The sequence below is a fragment of the Colletotrichum karsti genome (assembly GCF_011947395.1).
Source record: "Colletotrichum karsti strain CkLH20 chromosome Unknown Scaffold13, whole genome shotgun sequence".
NCBI classification, from domain to species: Eukaryota; Fungi; Ascomycota; class Sordariomycetes; order Glomerellales; family Glomerellaceae; genus Colletotrichum; species Colletotrichum karsti.
This window is the reverse complement of record NW_024065913.1, coordinates 468675-487789: the sequence shown is the minus strand read 5'-3', so window position 1 is coordinate 487789 and position 19115 is coordinate 468675. Positions and strand designations below refer to the sequence as shown.

The window sequence follows — 19115 nt, the reverse complement described above, 5'->3', positions numbered from 1 at the left end:
GTAACGGAAGGGTTCGAAAGATCCATGTCTTCGGGAGGCGACGACAGAGGGAATAGAAGGTAACGAAGTAGATGGCGCTTTCGGTGGGTGGCTGACTTGACAACGTCCGTCTTCTGTCTCTGATCGTCGTGCTAGCCTGCTGGCTTTCCCGTCACTCGTCTGCCAAGACACACGGGTGGTTTGCGGTCAGGCACAGTATTCGAATGGCAAGACCAACGCAGGTGGAAGTTTCCGAGATGGAGGGATGCGGATCGATGGTCACAAGGTGCTGCGTATCGTGGTTGCAGAGCCGTGAGGTTGGTAAACGCCAATGATGGCACTGGGGTCAGAGACGGCGATGCGCCCAGGGCATGCAGCTGCGGCCAATTAGCGGGTCGAGGCGCTGTTTCTCGCCAGCTCCAGGGCAGTCGATATGCTGGCCGGGTTTCGATTCCTGGACGTCTGCCGTCATGGACGCTCGGGTGGTCGTGGGGAAGACGAGAGACCCCGTTTCCTACGGTGATGACAGGCCGGGTTTGTTGCATGGGGAGGCCTGCTGAGGTAACCGATGAGGAGGTCAGTCGCCCTTGGCTTTTGGGGGTCGCGGAACGGAAAGGTAGCACTGCCCTCAACGGAAACCTGAACAGGACTCCGTCAGTGTTGGAAAGAATGTGGAATGGAAATTACCGATTGAGGCGGAGATGAATGATGCCGCTATCACAGCGGTACGTATACGTATCTATTCGTACGCGCAGTATTCGTAGAGTTGCGCTGGTGAGAAAAGCAACTGCGTAAGTGAATACGGCTGGGGTGGCGAATGGCATTCTCGACAATTCGATTTGGGGCGGGGCGAACGAACTCGAGGCCTGTCTCTCATCACTGAACTGAAAGTCCAGTCCACAATGGACCGTTTCCTTTGAACCACTCGAGCCCGGTCAACAGCAATCGCAACCGCAGCAGGCCGCAGGGGAACTCAACCATTTGCAAGGGTTTGGCCAGCATTGAGGGAGCATTACTGAGGAGACGGCCACACACAACACACGGGATAACACGCTTGCTGACTTTTTTGGGTAACGAACCTAGCAGAAATCGCCAAGCCTACTGGAGTCTGGAGTGAGGAAAAGCATTTTTTTCCCTCTCGCTTTTCTCTGCACAGCCTCAATTTGCCATTGCCGACGTGCTGGTGTTGTAAGGTGCCCTGTGCTAGACAACTCTGTGCTCAACATGCTCCGTGCTTAGCGGCAAGTACCTTACCTTACTGAAGTACCTTAGTCTTACTCTTGTTCGCCAAGGTTCTTGCTGTACGGTTATCCAGTAACCATGAGTGTATCTCATCATCCGACCTCGTGTAAATGGAAGGAAGAAGGCAGTTGCCAACATCCTACCTAAGGTACAGGGTAACGCTGCCGGATAAGGAACCACGGACGTATTCCAGCGTCTCCACCACTGCGACGGCTCGAAGGCGGCGAAACTTCAAACGGGCCCGTGAGTCCGTGTGGCCTTGCCGTTTCATCACACAGACAACCTACCTACCTACAGTGTACCCAACACTGCACACCCCTCTCACTGTTCAGTTCAGTTTACCTCAGTGTCCACTCAGCCATCCATCCACCAACCATCCCACACTCCGCCCGACGGGACCCAGCGGCCTTAGACCGCTGCCGCCGCCGCTGCGCAGCCACTCTCTCAAAACATATAACCAAGGCCGCCTCCCGCATTACCATCATCTTGCCTCGTTCCAGTCCCTACTTCCAAACAAAACAAGATACACACGACACAAGAGTCAACGAATCACCTTGACTGCAGATGACCAAGCCCACCACATCATCGACATAGAACAACGAGAATCACACGTCTCGCCATCACCATCACTATCGCAACCAACCACCTCTACACACACACAACCTCACAACCACCAAAATGGAATCACCCAAGTCAGACACCCGCCCGCTCTTCTCTAGACGGTCAACCGGCTCCAACAAGTCGCTTTCCCTCGACCTCACCTCCTTGCCGCCTCTCGTCCAGCCCACGCCGCCGTCAAACACTCTCCTCTTCACAAACCTCAACGACACCAATGTCTTCCGTCCCGATAACCTGCAGACCATTCGCGACCTGGTTACCAAGACGGCGCCGATTCACTCATGGGCACCTCTGAAGTCCTTCCGCCGAATTGTCGTCTCCTTTTTCTCGGAAGATGATGCCATCGCCGTCCGTCGCATTTGGGACGGCGAGGCAGTAATGGGCGAGCGCGTCCGTGTCTACTTTGGCCAGCCCACTCCCGTTGAGGTTACCGACCGCCACCTCGCCCTCCCCGACGCCGGCAAGCTCTTCTTCATCTCTCCTCCCCCTTCGCCACCTCACGGTTGGGAGATGAAGCTCGAGGACGCTCCTAACAAGATGGTCCACGCCGAGGATCTGGCAGACGCTCTCGCCAAGCTCCACCACCGCCCCTCCGGCATCGAGACACCCATCAGCCCTGTCGACGGTTCCCACCAAACGCGCAGCCGCAGCTCAACGCTCCTCTACAAGCCTGATGCCCAGGGTGCCAGCCCCGATCTCCCCGCCATTTGCCTCGAGGATATGACGGACGAGCCTATGGAAATCAGTCCCATCGAGAACAGCAAGCCCATCATGGCGCACACTGCTCGCCCGCCAGTGGAGCTCATGCACCACGCATGAAGACAGTTTGTTTCAAAGGAGCGATAATGGTTCTGGCGTTTGGACACGACACGGATATGCGGCGAACCAGGATTGGGCGCACTTAGCATCTTCACACGGTTTATATCTTGCGACGGCGTTACGAGGGAAAGAATAGGTTACGCATTTGGGATCGGAGAGTCACTTCAACTGAGAGGAAAGGAATGACTGTCGTTTTCGTGGAGGATGGCTGCTGCCGAGCCATGGTAAAAAAGTTTCATTAGTACCCTGCCGTCTCTTCTTAGCAGAGAGGCACATATTTTCTGTACACTAGATTCCCCGTCACAGCGACCGTATGACGGTGCTGCGAAACGAAACAAGCTGATTACCAACCCAACCAACTGAGTGGTTCCCTGAGTCTGTCTCACTGTGACATACGATCTATGCTCCCACCACACACACCAGAGCTGCGGCAGCGACTTTCATGCCGTGGAGACAACCGAGGAACCCACAAAAAGAATCCCAAGACAAAACCGTTTGATCTTCAGATACACTGATCGACACCCCCAAAAACAGGTCTGGGGGAACGAGATCCAACATTCGCTCGCAAACAAGGAAAACAGTACGTATACATAAATACCACGGCTCCAAAAGACCGGTCGACCAACCGGCGGCAGGCGGGATCAACCCGACGCCCGTGCTCCTTCCTGCATTGCAACCGTTCGCCCAGCCGGACCCGGGGGCCCATCGTCTACTTTCGCATCACCAAGCCGACGGCGACATCCCGGCGATGCTCCCAAACAGCGCTGAGGCGCTCCTCACACCCAGCCAAGAAAGCAGTCCCGCGACGACGAGGGCCAGGATGAGCGCCGCGAGGTTCCTTCGCTCCGTCTTGCGCACGCGCCGCACCCGCGCGGGGGAGGGCCCGCTGCCGCTGTCTTTGTCTGCCGGGTTTGCGTCGTGGTGGTGAGTTCGGCTCGCGGCCTCGGTGGACATCATGTCGAGCGTCGGGATGTACTGGAACTCGAAGTTGGTCTCCTTTCCCAGGGCGCCGAGCTCGGGCTTGTTGATTGTTATGTTGAAGAGTCCCTTTTGGAGTTTCTGAGGGGTGTCTTTTAGTTGGAGAACAACTTCATGTGGTGATACCACTTACCTTATTTCGATTCTCGTCCCACCCCGGGAACAAGCGATGTGAGTAACACATCACCATGAAGAAGATGCACTGCCCGACGACCAGGAGAGAGTAGTAAAACGGCGGCCGCTCGACCCCCAACGCCCGCGCCAGCTTCGGTCCGTTCAACCAATACGTCTCCGCCGCGAGGAAGTTTCTCGACACGTACGACGGCGGCTGGTTGCTCAACCCGGTCAAGACATTGGTCGCCAGCGCGCGCGACGTGTCGGACGGCTCAATCTCCGAGACCATGAGGCTCTCCATCATGGCCCTCGCGCGCCCGACGCTCTCGAACACGTCCGTCGGGGTGCCCAGCACGTGTGCGACCCAGCGCCACAGCGCGAGGTAGTCCTCCTTCTCGCGGTCCGTCATGTAGATGCCCTGGCGCGGCAGGCCGATCCAGATGAGCGTGGCGGAGAAGGTCGAGACGGTGCCGATGGAGTCGAGGTCGTTGACGGGGATGCCCCAGGCCTGGACGTCGTAGTAGGAGGGCTTCTCCTTGGCCAGGGCGAGGATGCGGCGGCGGACGGCGGCGTGGAGGAGGCGGACGCGGATGGAGGACGCGAAGCCCTCGCCGCCGGGCTGGATGGACGGCAGGTCCCGGGTGACCTGGAGAATGTGCTGGAAGGTCTCGAGGAGGCGGCGGCGGGTTACTTTGACGCCGAAGCCACCTGTGCGGGCGAGCGTCTCGACTACGCGGCGGCCGCCGAAGCCACCTACGAGGGATTGAAAGGTGAGCTGTTGTGGTGTTAGTGGGTGCTTCTTGTGTTAAGGGGTGTCGTTGGACTTACTGCGAAAATGGCTGGGCCGGCGTAGCGGACGAAGACTTTTTGACCGCGCTCGATTTGGGCCCAGTCTACCCACTCCGGGATGGTGTTTACTTCCGTCCATAGTTTCCCCAGGATCTCATCGGAGCCGGCGTTGTCTCTCAAAAGAGCGTAAAGATCTCGGTGAGGGCACTTCTCCTTTGGGGAGTTGTCTCCTTTTTCGCTGGGTGTTGGGGGCTTGACGGGTGGCGAAATCTCATCCAGTCTGTCCAGGGCTTGAGCTCCCAGCTCATCGTATGTGTATATCAACGGCCGAAGGTCGTCGGATGTGAGATGCTCATCAGTCCATCTAAAGGAGTAGTCCCAGGCTGATACCCACTCCTTGCCTCTGTGCCAGAGAAAGCCTGCCATTGGGAGAGTTGATTGGTAAGAGACGAGAGTGAGTGGCGATGAGAAGTGCGTTTAGATGAGTAAGTATCTTGTAAGTATATTGAGTGAAGGTAATGAGGCAGCAATAAGAGAGATGACCGGATGCTAGTGAGATGGTATGGTGTTGGAGTTGCCTACTCCACTTGAGTCTGAACTCAGTGGCAATACTCAAATCAACGCAAGAGATGACTTCATCGAACTCAAACACTGTCTCCCCAGAACTTGCTTAGCGCTAAGGAAAGTCAAGGGCTTTTTAACTCTGGAAACAACAACCGTAAATCATATGATAGGACACTCAAGACTTGATCACGTTCAACTCGTTGACTCGAAGCCTCTTTGTCGTGTTCTCTCGAACACATGCCCGCTGGCACTTACGAAGCCAGAAACCATAACCGAGCTGGTGACCCTATTCGGACGAGGGGTTGCGGCGGCTACGCCTGGCGAATCACCGGGTCACATTTTCCACCTCTTGGCAGGGAGTCCCGATTGTTGGTTGGTACGAGATGGGATGGAGGGCGAACACCAGCTGGTGCTGGAGACCGCGGAGCATGGATGATGCCATGAATTTGCACATGCAATTCAGCTAGTAGCCTATCCGCGCAGCTTGTGCGGGGTTGGGCTTATTTGGTTGTTTGTAGCTCTGTACTGCCGTAGTCAGAAGAGCAACAGCAACACATTTGTTATTGTCGCTGTCAATTTGTTTGGTATCAATATTTGATGGTTAGGAATTTTGAGTCTAGATCGTGTTCCTGAAGTTGTAAGGAGTTGGTTGAACTTCCAATGTCTCAAGACAAAGTGATGACGAAGAGACGCTGACGCTAATTGGCGCTCGACCGGATCCTTGGCCGGTGCCACCGGCGTAGCGGTACCCTTTCCCCGGAGAGCCACTGCGGCGGCCCCACTGTAGCGCGCTCCATCCCGCCGCGACTAGGGACTGCAGTTCTAAAAAATTAAGGCCGGGCGACTTTTTTTTTCCGCATCCAAGTCGCATCCTCAGACCAAACTGCATCTCGAGCCAACAAACCTCAATCGTCCCCTTTCCCCAAACGATTCGGCCGACGAAACCGCAATCATGCATTGCTTGTGCCGCCAAAGCCCCCTACGAGCTTTGCTCGCCAGCATGTCGCAGCTACACATCGAGCCCGCAGCAACGCGACTGCCGCAGCGCATCGGCAGCAACCTACTCCCTGCATACCGAACCACATCAAAGTCCACATTCACAACGATTTCCCAGAAGCCCAGCACGACGCCAGCCAGGAATACAGAGAAGCAGCAGCAAGAAAAGAATGAGGGGGGCGAGGGATTCAGGAAGATTGGGGTATCAAAATGGGAGTCGAAAGGATTCGCCGAGGGCCCGCGGAGGAAAAGACCGAGCGAGCTCACCGAAGAAGAGAGACGGGAACACGCCAAGACCCGGAGGCGGGAGATGCACAACAAGCAGGAGCACTGGAAGATCCAGAAGGAGGCGCTGAAAGAAAAGTTCCCCGAGGGGTGGAGGCCGATGAAGCGGCTCTCGCCGGACGCCATGGCGGGCATCAAGGCGCTCCACGCGCAGTACCCGGAGGAGTACACGACGGCGAAGCTGGCGGCCATGTTCGAGATGTCGCCCGAGGCGATACGCAGGATCCTGCGCGCCAAGTGGGAGGCGTCGCCCGAGGAGGAGCAGAAGAGGCAGGAGAGGTGGTTCCGGCGCGGCGTCAACGTGTGGTCGCGGTGGGCCGAGATGGGCGTCAAGCCGCCGCAGAAGTGGCGCCGGGAGGGCGTCGCGCGCGACAAGTCGTTCCACGAGAACCGTAAGGCGGCGATCGAGAGGAGACAGGCGGAGGAGGCGAGGGAGGATCAGGGGGAGAAGTTGCAGCGGAAGCTGGGGGATAGCATCATGTGAGGGAGACTACATGATCCACGACAAATCTTTGAGGCCCGGGCAGCGGAAGAATTCGGCAGCATAACGCATTGCTGACTACAAACGAAAACATCTATGAGTTACCGACTGTGGTTTTGAGGCCGTATACAGTCTCATCATTTGGCCATGGCAACTCGAACATTATCTCAACTCTATATACCCTAATCGAGGTGAAAGATAGCTCGCGGGCTCAGTCTACAGCACCGATGCAGTCGAAAATATCACCCCACTACTTTTACTGTTCAATCAGGGCCACTCATCAAATCCTACGACTTGCTCCTCTCACCTGCATATGCAGAATGCATCTCATTGGGCCACGTGAAATGCAACTTCTCCAGCTTCAAGCACGAACACATCTGAGGCACAGCCCTCGCGCGAAAGATCTGCGAGGAACACAAGTTCTCGCCTGACTCGGGAGTACCTCTTCTCTCTCATTGTGTCCCGACATGATTTTTCTGACAACCAACTCACTCGACTTCGTGCACCTCCCAAATGGCGCCGAGGCACCCTACGCAGTTCTATCTCACACCTGGGGCCCAGAGGAAGTGCTTTACAAGGATCTCGTAGCGGATAAGGAGCAGGCAAAGCAGAAGGCCGGGTTCTCCAAGGTACGCGAGGCATGCCGCATCGCGCGCGGTGAAGGGCTGCAGTACATCTGGATCGACACATGCTGTACGGACAGAGCCGACGCCAAGGAGCTCGACGAGTCGATCAACTCTAGCTTCCGGCTGTTCAGGTCTGCTGCGCTCTGCATCGCTCACTTATCCGATGTCGACCTCCCGACGTTGCCCTCTCTCACCTTCCCGGTCATCACTGCGCTCGACGGTCAACACACTCATCTGAGGCACAGCAGGTGGTTTACTCGATCATGGACGCTCCAGGAACTCATAGCTCCCACTCATCTTGCATTCTACTCTCGCCGATGGGAATACTTGGGGAGACGGTCCCAGATATCGTCATTGCTGTTCGAGATAACCGGCATCGACCCCTACGTTCTCGAGGGGGGCAGTCTGGCCAACGTGTCTGTCGCTCGGAGGATGTTGTGGGCCGCAAGCCGGAATGCTACGAGGTTGGAAGACCTGGCGTATTCGCTAAACGGACTCTTTGATGTGGCGATACCCCCGGAATACGGCGAAGGCGACGCGAAAGCATTCTTACGCCTTCAAGAAGCGATCTTGATGAAGATCAAGGACCCTTCGATATTCGCCTGGAGGGATGACTGGGCCGAGAAGTACTCAACCTGGGATAAGTGTGAGGAGCTCGTGAAATCACCACACCTCAGGGACTTTCTAGCCAAGTCTCCCGCGTACTTCAGTCATGTGGGACCTCTGTTCCCGCCGCTCGGGGTCCAGAACGAGGGATTGGGTCAGGAGGAAGACTTGGATGACTGGGACACAAGTTCCGTGGCTTCATTCGAGTCCTCGTCGACCCTAGTCGGATCCGCGGCATCAGGCCCGGCACAGTCTGGTCTCAGTAAAGCAATATCGTTTCTTGTCAATAACGAGAAGTTGATCCCGCTGTTCGTGGCAGCCGTCCACCAACAGGGAGTAGGGACTTCCGATCGACTGCGAAGGAATCTAGCCCGTCTATTAAGGCGTCTTGGACAAGAGCTGGTGATTGAGGCAACGACGAAAGAGGAAACTCAATCCGCGGTCTTTTTGCGGCAATATCGAGTTCCTATCGCCTCGGCGGTTACCATGAGAGTATCTGAGAAATATCTCAAGCCTGTGATTCTCCAGCCTTCTGAAGAGTCAGGTATGTCTGAAGAGAAGGACGCGCCAGTTACCGCTATAGGAGCCGAAGTGCAGAAAAACGACCTTGAGTTGGACGAGGAAGACGAAGCCGAGAACGGGGAGGTAGAGGACAGCGAGCCCACGCAGGGGGGGAAAGAAGAATCGGCAGATGTTGATTTTGGCAACATCAGCACCTTCATCCACAATAGCTTTGCCTTTGAGAAGATGGCTAGGGCACTCTCTGAATTTGTTAATCCCACCTTCCATTCGCAGGCTGCCAAGATGGTTACCAAGATACTGGAGGGGAAGGACATGAGTGACAGCTACTGGGGGGCAATGAGGACGAAAATGCAAGTCATACTGACCGAGCTGAAGGAATCACGACCGGAACGCATACTCGTTGATGTGGAAAGTACACCGACGAGATTGGATCGAATCCAAGTATGGCTTGAGACCATCTCTGGAGAGAATTGGGACTGGCGGCCTCTACCATCCCCCAAACATAAGATGAGCTCATCCGAGGTCAGAGTTGGTTGGCAATGTGTAAGTCCACGAGGAAACCCGATCTAACCCCTCAACTCGTGTAGCTCACATACTGTCTTAGAAATGTGGCGACATGAGATGGGAGGTCGTTCCTTCGGCGTTCGCAAGCATTGCTGTGTTGTTGCAGCGCTATCCCCTGAATGAGAGACAACACGGTTCGTCGGCAAGTCGACCAGCATCCGGTATGCCGGCGGAGATTCCGCCAACCGGTCCTGTATCGTCTTTAGGAACAATATCTATCAAAACGAGCGATTCATCGGAGTCCAGTATGCATGGACCTGCGCCATCTAGCCAGGGGAAGCAGGCGAGCGGCAAAGAAGAGCTTCCTCGGCCTAGGTATATGTTCTTAGTTGCCAAAACAGGCCGGAGTGGCTTCAAGCAACTTCCCTCCCTTTACTTGAAGACCGACGACTTTGGACAGGAGTTGAGGCAAGCATATCGAGAGTTCAAGGGAAGTTGGAGGTATTGGTTGTCGCCGTACAAATTCTCCCATTGCGATTTTGTCAAGGTAAGTTCATATGACTTGAGCCTTCCTTGTACTCGGAGACACCAACTGTCAAATCTTCACTCTCAACTGATACTCTTGTGTCTTCTCTTTTCCTCTTGTATCCTCATATTTTGCGAGACTTCTTATCATCACTCCTCAGTGTGCAGTATCATCACCCTCACACACTGCTGATTGAAACTAACAACAAGTCAACTCTCAGTTCCGGAGGTTCCAGGGTGGTATTGCACACCTTGGCCTTGGACTACCCGAACCCGACAAGAAAGACTACTACTTCTATCCCCGGCCCGCGCAGCACGACCCGCCAGTGTCACCGGAGGAGTTCCGACACATCTACAACCAAATACTTGAGAAGACACAGGAGTTACCGTATGACAGCGCTGACGGGGTCGACGACACGGTGGACTGCATACCACAGCGGTACCTCTATCTCAACGAGAGAGGTAAGGCGAGGGAGCAGTTCTGGGGTCTTTACGTACAAGAACGGCGCTCGGCTCTCATGACTTCGGTCTACATTCTCCTCTGCCTGTCCCCTTTCCTTATATTCTGTGTTCTATATCTACTCGGTCTTATCGAGGGAGATTTGCAGAACGCAACGACACCTCTGGCCCTAGCGCTCACGGCTCTCGGGCTGTTCCTAGGGTCCATGATCAAGACATAGAAGACATATCCTAATGAGTAAACCCCTGGATTCAACGCGTATTTCTATCAAAATCCACGTTTCTTGACACTCTGTGCAAAACGTGTCGGCCAGCTTCATAGCCAGACAAAAGAGCTTTTGACATCGTTGTGAATCATATGTATTTTCATCTATTATCATTTACTGGCGGCCTGCTGTTGCTCATAATACAGCTCCTCCGCCGTCGTTATGCACTGCATGTTCGCGCCGAGCTTGTTCATCGTCTCCATCCACTCATCGTATCTGCAATTCAGTTAGCACGCGAAGTTTTACCGCATGAAGAGGGATAACTCACTCATCCGAGTCGAAGACAATGCCGCCACCTGTGTCACTAATATCAGCATCGTCACATCTCTATCACGAATAGGGGTAAACTCACCAGCTTGCAAGTATGCCACGCCGTCCTTGACAAGCATCGTCCTCAGTGCGATACACGTATCCATAGCACCCTCCACCTCCTCACCCTTCTCGTTGACACCGCCGTAACCGAAGTAACCGACCGCGCCGGCGTAGATACCTCTCTTCTCCTTCTCCAGCTCGGCGATCAACTCCATCGCCCTGACCTTGGGTGCTCCAGATACCGTGCCTGCGGGGAATATGCTGCGGAATGCATCGAATCTCGTCTGATCCGGCCTCAACACGCCAGAAACCTGCGAAACCAGATGCTGGACGTGGCTGAACTTCTCCACGACCATCAGGTGGTCTACACGCACCGTGTACGGGTCTCCCACGCGGTTGACGTCGTTGCGCGCCAGATCCACCAACATGACGTGCTCCGCGCGGTCCTTGAGCGAGTTGCGCAGCTCGTCCGCCAATCTTTGGTCCTCTTCCGGAGTCTTCCCTCTCTTCACCGTACCCGCGATGGGGTGCGTGATGACTCTTCCTCCCTCCGACTTGACGAGCAGCTCCGGCGACGCGCCGACGATCTGGAAGTCTTTGCAGTTGACGTAGAAGAGGTATGGTGACGGGTTTACCGTCCTCAGGTGGCGGTAGATGTTGAACGGGTGCAGACTCGTTGGGCGGGCGAACCTTTGCGAGGGGACCGCCTGGATGATGTCGCCCTTGACGATGTGCTTCTTTAGTTCCGTAACATGCGCCTCGTATCCCTTCTGTCCGACGTTTGAAGTGTATTCCTGGTTCAGCTTGATCGGTTGCTGCTCCGGAATAGGAATTTCTGGGGCATTGAGTACCGCAATGAGCTCGTCGATCGTCTTTGTCGCCTTTTGGTATTCCGTCTCCAACTGCGCCAGATCATCCGGGACGTGAAGATATGTGATGACCTTGATCACGCCATAGAAACGGTCGAATGCCACAATAGTGTCGAACAGCATGAACAGACTCTCCGGGATCTTCAGGACATCTTTCATCGGCCGCGCCGTCTTGGGCTCGAAGTACCGCACACAATCATACCCCACGTATCCGACAGCACCGCCAGCCATGGGCGGGAGCTGCAGACCCGGCACATGCGCGACGACGTGCTGGGCCAGCTCGGCCTCGAGGGCGGGTAGAGGGTCGCATTCCGGACCGAAGCCGGGTCCCGTGGCGAGGACCTTTCTGGGACCGGCGCCGACGAAGCTGTAGCGGCCGACGCGCTCGGTGGCGGCGCTTTCGAAGAGGAAGGAGTAGTCGGAGTCCTTATGGGCGGCGGAGACCTTGAGGTAGGCGGCGGAAGGTGTGATGAGGTCGGAGGAGATCTGGCGATATACGGGGACGAGGGTAGGCTTCTTGTTGCCGGCGGGGGCGGCCAGGACGGACCTGACCGTCTCGAGGGACGGGACAACGGCGCGCTGGGTTTCTGGTCAGTTACATGGGTGCGGCGAGGTCAATTGAGAAGGTCCGGGGACTTACAGGTCCCGACATTCTGTTCCGGTCCGCTGGCGAGGCTGATCGTGTGTTCTGGTGAGGCGTTGGTTTGTGTTGTATCTGAGTCACCGTAATCAGATGGGTTGATTGAGCTTCCCGGAGTCGACTTAATTATTTGGACTGGCCCGGCGGACTTGGAGGGGCGCAAGGGCCCGATAAGCGGAACGTCACTGCCGGAGCGTTGCGATAAGCGTCCGTTTGTGGCAACCCCGCGCTCAACGGCGGCGACTCAGAGAACAAAGCTCCGTGGCCCAACTGTCTTGGATTCTTGGTCCGCCAATCTTGTCTAGAACATTAGACGACAACGTCAACGGAGCTAAGTTAGGTACGAATTGTACGGCATCACACGGTTGGTGTATTTAAACCTGAGACACTCAGCTACGTTTTCAGCTTGTATTATACATTCTGAAGGACACAGATCACTCGTTGTGGTTACGAACCTGACACATGCGCCTGTGCCTCTCAAAATCATGGATATGGATGCCATAGCCGGTATCGTCGGTCTCAGCACGCTCATCATCTTCAATTGTTTGCCTTGCCTACTACTCACGAGGATATACGGGAGGAGCTCGCTGATTAGGAAGCCAGATAAACTGTAGATCTCGGAGCTGCTGCCTTATTTTATGGATCCTGCTTGCAGGAGTGGATTATGCTGAGGTTCCCTATCTCCCATGCATGGTCCCTCGGTCATGTTTCCCGCACGAACAACATTGGATGCTTCGTCTGCAGTTTGCTCGAGAAAGCCGTGAGAGTTTTTCTGTCAGGCGAAACGAACAGGCCATCCGATTCGGGCACCACGGACATTCAAAGTCGTCGACATTGGCAAGATGGAGCCATTTCTGACGACAGAAGATACTCGCTCTCTAGCAAGTCAGGTTTGGCACGCATAGGCGAGGCTTGTCCAAACGCAAATGTAAACGACTTTTCCGGCTTGGAGCAGGTGTCCATTGAGTTTTTCAATCCGGATTACCATGGGTCAATTCATTCTTTGTTCTACATATCGGTCAAACTTTCCTGGCACGGACTTCTGGAGACCCTTGAGATATTCACCTCTTCTGTTGAAGATCGAATAGAGCTCAGGCCTGACGATCGTGATGCTATAAGGTTGCAGAGAGTCAACGGTTTTGACTTGGTTGACCGATTCAGAATCGGCGTTTCCACTGGATCCGACGACACAACCAAGAAGGCAAAAGCGTGGATTGCGGAATGCCAATCATGCCATGAGAGGTGCGGACCGGGAGAACCCACTAAGCTGCCAAAACGTGTCATTGCAGTTGAAGGCGGGCAGCTTCGCCTCAGAGAACCAGGGCCTGAGGAGAAGGATCGCTATGCTTGTCTCAGCTATCGTTGGGGAGAAGACCACGACTTCTTGATGACCAGGGACAATTTGCCTGTTTTCTTGGACGGAAAGGGCTTCGACGGTCTCCCGCCAACCCTGCGCGACGCCGTCACTCTTACCCAAAAGCTGGGCATCCGGTATCTTTGGATAGATGCCCTATGCATTATACAAGATGTTAGAGCAGATTGGGAAGAACAAGCCTCGCAAATGGCTTCCATCTACGAAAACGCCTTTCTTAATATCTGCGCAGAATACTCCCCAGGAGTGCATACCGGTATCTTCTCCGAGCCAACGGAGCCCGATCACCTCCTCGGGACCTTCGATGGCACATCGGTCTACATTCGCCTGAACCCCCATGGATGGAAGTCCTATGAGCTTAACCCCCTCCAGGATCGCGGCTGGACCTTTCAAGAGTCCAGACTCTCACGGCGGTGCCTGCGCTTCGGTCCGCAGGAAGTATCTTGGTCCTGTCGCCAAACACGGGTAATATGCGAGTGCGGACACCCGAATAACAGGCAGCATTCGGCAATGGAGTTCCATAACGATGAACAGGACCCGGTCGAGAAGTGGCATCGCGTGGTCAGTGATTACGCCATGCGCAAGCTGACATATGATTCTGACAAGCTGCCCGCGATATCTGGGATCGCGAAGAGATGCCTGGCTTTTCGGGACAGCGATGATGAATATCTGGCGGGGTTATGGCGGAAGAGCCTGCTCGCAGACCTCACCTGGTGCTACCATGACGAGTTCTACAACAAACAAGGATATGCCGATATTCCATACGTTTACTGCGCCCCTTCGTGGTCCTGGGCTTCTGTTGTGGCGACGGTGACGCCATGCTTCACGTGGTCCTTGGGTTCGACAACCAGGTCTGGAGAACCGTATCGGCCTCTCTGCGATATTCACGATGCAAAATGCACGCTCAAGGGGTTGGATCCAATGGGCGAGGTATCTGACGGATCCATTGACATCTCTGGGCCAATACTGCGAGCAACCATCACTTCGAATGATGCGGAGTCTTACGATTTCACCGTCAATGACATGGAAGATGGGCTATACAAGGAATTATTTGCGCCGGACTGCTTTGAAGACAAAGAGTGCGTTCCCGATGGGACAGTTGTCGAGTGTCTGGCGCTTGGCGAGAGTATCGGGAAACGGCGTCGGCGTCTAGGCCTCCTGGCGTTGATGCGCTGCGAAGAATGGACTGAAACGAATATGGTCTATAGGCGGCTGGGATTTACCATACTGAAAGGGAAAAGAGGCCGTGTCTTCGAATGGGACAAGGCGAACCATACCCGGATTACTTTAGTTTAGTGAAAATATGTTGGGTATCAATCTCTTGCATCATAGAGCTGAGCTGAGCTCATGACTTCTTATTTTTACACGTCCATCTTGCTGAACAATTGTTGAGCCGAAATGAGAAATTCACTTAGCTCTCGACAGCCAAGGCCTTGACACCAACAAGTCTTGCGCCCTTGCCCTTGCCCTCGGTCGTGACAACCCAGCACTCCGTCCTGACGCCGCCCTTGGGCACGCTGTAGACCCTCACGTCGTTGCCCTTGCCGGCCTTGCGCACCGCCTCGATGATGTCCTTGTAGTCGCCGTTCGAGTCCCAGTCGACGGGGTCCTGGAGCTCGACGTCGGCGTTCTCGGGGTTGGGGTGCTCGATCAACTGCGCGAACTCGACTGGAGTTATCAAAAGTCAGCAACGTAGTTCCTGACATGACACACGAGTCCAAGAAAGAAGTTGTTGACAAACCTTCGTCGGGCAAACCGTTGCCGCCCTCATTCCAGTTCAGTGCTACGCCGACAAACGGCTCGTCGGCGTCCGAGATGTAGACCTTGTCCTGCTTCAACACATCCTGGATCGCCTTGGGCAGCTCTGCGCCCTCGTCCTGCGCCTTGAACTCGTTGCCCTTGCTCGCCGGCTTGGCGTAGCCCTCGTTGGGGTCCTGGTTCGCCTTGTCCAGGAAGGCGGCGTAGTCTGCGTCGGACATTTTGAGGGGTGTAGTGGTCGTGTAGAATCTGGAGACCGTCGTTCGTGGGGAGGAGACCTGAGAAGTTCTGACGGCCGTTTTCGTTGGGAAGCTTCGGTTTATGGTGCGAAATGCTCTGGGGTAGAGATTTCTGGTAACCGTTCTGGGGATTCTCGCAGTCATTCGTGTTGATGGAGGGGTTGCGAAGGGGAGAAATAGGGCGAGACCGATTCGTTGCGGCATGTACGATGTGGTTGGACAGGGTAGATCTGGGAATGACGCAACTACGCTTTGCGTCGCAGCAATGTCTAGGTGTGGTCGGACCTGAATGCCCCACTACGCAGATTCTGGCTGATTGTCCCGTCTGCCAATTCAATTGAGCTCATTCAATTACTGATGCTCAAAAACGCAGCAAACCCCTTTTTGAAAAGCTCCCGAGTTGATGCGCAATAACAACGCAAAACTTGCGCTGTAATCTCGTATTTGACTTGATCGTTGAGAATCCGCGCCCAGTAACTTCAACTAGGTTGATATCAAGCTCATTAAATCTTCAACGCAGCAGAATGTCACTTTCATCAATAGCACGAGCCCCGTAGAAACAACATGCGTCTGGTCATGTACGTATCATTTGGTTTGACTTTTTGATTCCTAGGCACTCATTTTTAACCTCAAAGGTGTCCCAAACCATCCGAATAGTAATACGTGAAGAACCGTCGACACCGATGCCATGACCATGATACAAGGAAATTCAGAACCCCATTTAAGCGGTGGCAAGGTCCTTCTTGAGAGTACCCTGGTACTGCTTCTTCTCCGCAGGCGTCTGGAAAGCGCCGTGTCCGAACTCGGACGAGGTGTCGATCCACTTGAGGTCGATCTTCTCAAGGGCCTTGCGGGAGGTGTGAGTCCACATCGACTAGGGGAAAAGTTAGCTCGTCAACTTCATCAAAATCGCAAGAAATACGCGCCTTTCGAATGGTTGTAATTCTCTTCTTCACACCGGGGATGGAACCCTTCACTATCAAAAAGTCATTCTTGATCTCGCCGTAGCGGACGAAGCCTCCAAGACTAAAGATGAGTTAGTAGTTGAACTTGAGTTGGGATGGAACAAGGCAAAACATACGGAGTGATGGTCTTCTTGGTGACGTCGATCTCGGTGGAAGCGTTGTCGTCGGCGTCGCCCTTGCCAACGCGGTAGATCTTGTGGTTGACAGAGGTACGGTGGTGGTAACCGTCCTGACCGGCACGGGCAACAGTCCACTGGACGTGGGAAGGGTGCCAGGCACCGATACAGGCGACCTTACGCAGACCCTTGTGAGTCTTGCGAGGAAGCTTCTTGGTGCCCCAACGGGAGGTGACACCGCTGAATCCGTGACCCTTGGTGACGGCGATGATGTCGACGACCTCGTCCTTCTCGAAGATGGAGTCGATGGAGACGGGCTTCTCGAAGAGGCCGTAACCGAAGTCGACCTTCTCGGGGACGGAACCACCGTTGATCTGGATCTCCATGAGGTGGGCCTTCTTCTGCTTGAGGGGAGTCTTGCGGATCTGGGTGTGGGCGAGGACGCGGACGACGGTGCAGTACTTCTTCATGCGCTCGAGCTCGCGGGTGATGGAAGAGCCGGAGTTCTCGGAGTGCTGCTTGGCGTACTTGGTGAAAGCCTTCTTCTTGGACTTGTACCAGTTCTTGTAGAAGCGGCGGCGGACCTCGTCGCTGAGGTGCTCGGCCCAGACGGTGGTGAGGGAGCGCAGACCGCGGGGAGTCTCGATGTAGCCCACAAGACCAACAACGATCATCTGGAAGATGTTAGCCATAGGCACAAAGCCAAGCGGGCTGCGTTGGTAGTACAGGGGGGGTATCAATGATGGAGACGGCCTCGACGACCTCCTTCTTGTTGGCCTTGGCGCCGGGACGGTCGAGGTCGCGAACGATCGTGGTCATGCCGGCCTTGTAACCCATAGCCGCCGTGAGTTGCAAAGGTTGCTTAGGGTCATCCTTGGGGAAGCTATTCAGAAGCGCATCATGTTAGCCTCATGATCTCCAAATCGACCAAAGTTCAACACCAAGGAAATCCAGCCTCCGGAATCTTCCAAGAGCAACCAATTTGAAGGAAAAGGGAATCACCCACGACTTGACTCTGCCCCTGTGCTGGGCAGCACGCTTGCGAGGGAGGTAGGCCAGAGAGCCATGGCGAGGCGCCTCGTACTATTTTGAAGTTAGCATCACCAACATCGCAAATATAGGTATCAAAAATGTTTGGAAAAATGCGTACCTTTCTGTGAGACATCCTGGATGTACTGAATCCCAGCGAGTATCCTGTAGAATTAGTAGGAAGTGAGGCCGTCGACGGGGTGGTGATCCGGAGGTGAGGTGGTGATCCGGAGGGGGAGGTGTTGAGATCGCGAACTTCGAAAAAGTGGTGTTGCTGGTGGGTGGATGCAGGAAATTTTTGGCCGGCGTAGGGCCTGCTTAGTAATACTGGACTGTTTTTTTTTGTGTGTGAACCTAAGCGAAGATGGCCGTAACAATGACCAATAGCATGTCTCACAAGCCAAAAAAAACCAGAAGGCAACCCCCACCCGCGCCAAGTCCCGGGCCGGGTCCCCTGGAGCACAGAATTCTCAGCCCCTCGTGGCTTGCTCAGGAGCTGCCAAGACCTACTACTATGGAGGTAGGTGGCTCTTCAAGCCCGGGAAAAGGTACCTTACTGGACGACCCTGGCTCCAGTCGGCACTTCTTCAGACAGCCAACGATCCAACATCATAATACTCGAACGTGTGTTGCAGGTAAGAGACATACGAAAGAAGGTCCTCAAGATCAAATCATACATAAAGTAAAGTTTTCTTGTGTATTGCCTGTCGAATAACCGAAGAGCAACAACGTTGAAGGTCAACAACAGAGAAGAGAGACGACGGAGAAGACCACGACGGCGACAGCGACAGCGACGAAGATGTATAGAGGACATAAGAAAGAAGGTCTATGAACGGCGTTCTGTGAATGGATATATCTCCTCGTGTATTGCATTTCTATCAGCCACAGAGAAACAACTGAGAAGACGACGATGACAACAAGTGGTGGCTGAAAGCGTTAGTAACCACGGAAGATCTCTACGACTTACACCACATTTCATTTGCCACCTGAGCTCTTGAATTCTTGAGGTAACGGTGATAGAAACAATCTATCCTATGGCACCAGTTCATGTCTTCCATTGCTGGTCACGAACTGAATCGCCATGCCACAACATCCTGAGTTTGTTGGTTTCGGTCATAAACCTTTTCAGCTGCGTCTACTTTTGTAGACAACCTCATTACATCTCTCTCAATCAAGAAGGCGGGGTAATCCTGACCGTTCTCGAGGACATGAAGCAGAAAAGAAACGAGATTTCAGTAGCTTGCTGATTCTCACGGGCGGATTGAGGCAGACTGTTTGCTACCTTACATAGCAACATTTTCCAACCGTAGGGATCTCGTCCATCTCTGGAAAGACTCTGAAAAGGTTTCTGTACTAATGATTTGGCGCCATTGGAAGAGCACGAGAGCCCGGCCTCCTTTGTCACTCCGGCACCTTCCTCAACCGTGCCTGAAAAAATTCAC

The 19115-nt window shown here is 54.4% G+C and overlaps 8 protein-coding genes across 8 annotated transcripts; 4 read left to right on the top strand and 4 right to left on the bottom strand.

Annotated features, from left to right (window-relative positions):
• Nucleotides 1-1899: 1899 nt before the first annotated feature.
• CkaCkLH20_04809 (calcipressin) lies at nt 1900-2658 on the top strand (the record flags this gene model as incomplete). Its single annotated transcript, XM_038887528.1, has 1 exon — nt 1900-2658. One exon carries the CDS (start codon nt 1900-1902, stop codon nt 2656-2658), a length of 759 nt encoding a protein of 252 aa, XP_038747135.1.
• A 720-nt stretch (nt 2659-3378) lies between these two features.
• On the bottom strand, nt 3379-4965 carry CkaCkLH20_04808 (uncharacterized protein; the record flags this gene model as incomplete). Its single annotated transcript, XM_038887527.1, has 3 exons — nt 3379-3717; nt 3770-4525; nt 4579-4965. 3 exons carry the CDS (start codon nt 4963-4965, stop codon nt 3379-3381), a joined length of 1482 nt encoding a protein of 493 aa, XP_038747134.1.
• Nucleotides 4966-6055: 1090 nt separating this feature from the next.
• On the top strand, nt 6056-6868 carry CkaCkLH20_04807 (mitochondrion organization and biogenesis protein; the record flags this gene model as incomplete). Its single annotated transcript, XM_038887526.1, has 1 exon — nt 6056-6868. One exon carries the CDS (start codon nt 6056-6058, stop codon nt 6866-6868), a length of 813 nt encoding a protein of 270 aa, XP_038747133.1.
• Nucleotides 6869-7332: 464 nt separating this feature from the next.
• CkaCkLH20_04806 (ankyrin repeat-containing protein) lies at nt 7333-10328 on the top strand (the record flags this gene model as incomplete). The annotated part of the gene is made up of 2 exons (XM_038887525.1): nt 7333-9162; nt 9870-10328. The coding sequence occupies 2 exons, from the start codon at nt 7333-7335 to the stop codon at nt 10326-10328; spliced, it is 2289 nt and encodes a 762-aa protein (XP_038747132.1).
• Nucleotides 10329-10483: 155 nt separating this feature from the next.
• Nucleotides 10484-12287, bottom strand: CkaCkLH20_04805 (uncharacterized protein; the record flags this gene model as incomplete). Its single annotated transcript, XM_038887524.1, has 4 exons — nt 10484-10589; nt 10642-10669; nt 10726-12133; nt 12195-12287. 4 exons carry the CDS (start codon nt 12285-12287, stop codon nt 10484-10486), a joined length of 1635 nt encoding a protein of 544 aa, XP_038747131.1.
• Nucleotides 12288-13755: 1468 nt separating this feature from the next.
• CkaCkLH20_04804 (uncharacterized protein) lies at nt 13756-14756 on the top strand (the record flags this gene model as incomplete). Its single annotated transcript, XM_038887523.1, has 3 exons — nt 13756-13961; nt 14064-14645; nt 14720-14756. 3 exons carry the CDS (start codon nt 13756-13758, stop codon nt 14754-14756), a joined length of 825 nt encoding a protein of 274 aa, XP_038747130.1.
• Nucleotides 14757-14977: 221 nt separating this feature from the next.
• Nucleotides 14978-15545, bottom strand: CkaCkLH20_04803 (uncharacterized protein; the record flags this gene model as incomplete). The annotated part of the gene is made up of 2 exons (XM_038887522.1): nt 14978-15234; nt 15308-15545. The coding sequence occupies 2 exons, from the start codon at nt 15543-15545 to the stop codon at nt 14978-14980; spliced, it is 495 nt and encodes a 164-aa protein (XP_038747129.1).
• A 739-nt stretch (nt 15546-16284) lies between these two features.
• On the bottom strand, nt 16285-17830 carry CkaCkLH20_04802 (uncharacterized protein; the record flags this gene model as incomplete). The annotated part of the gene is made up of 6 exons (XM_038887521.1): nt 16285-16437; nt 16520-16589; nt 16645-17318; nt 17371-17527; nt 17651-17727; nt 17795-17830. 6 exons carry the CDS (start codon nt 17828-17830, stop codon nt 16285-16287), a joined length of 1167 nt encoding a protein of 388 aa, XP_038747128.1.
• Nucleotides 17831-19115: the final 1285 nt, after the last annotated feature.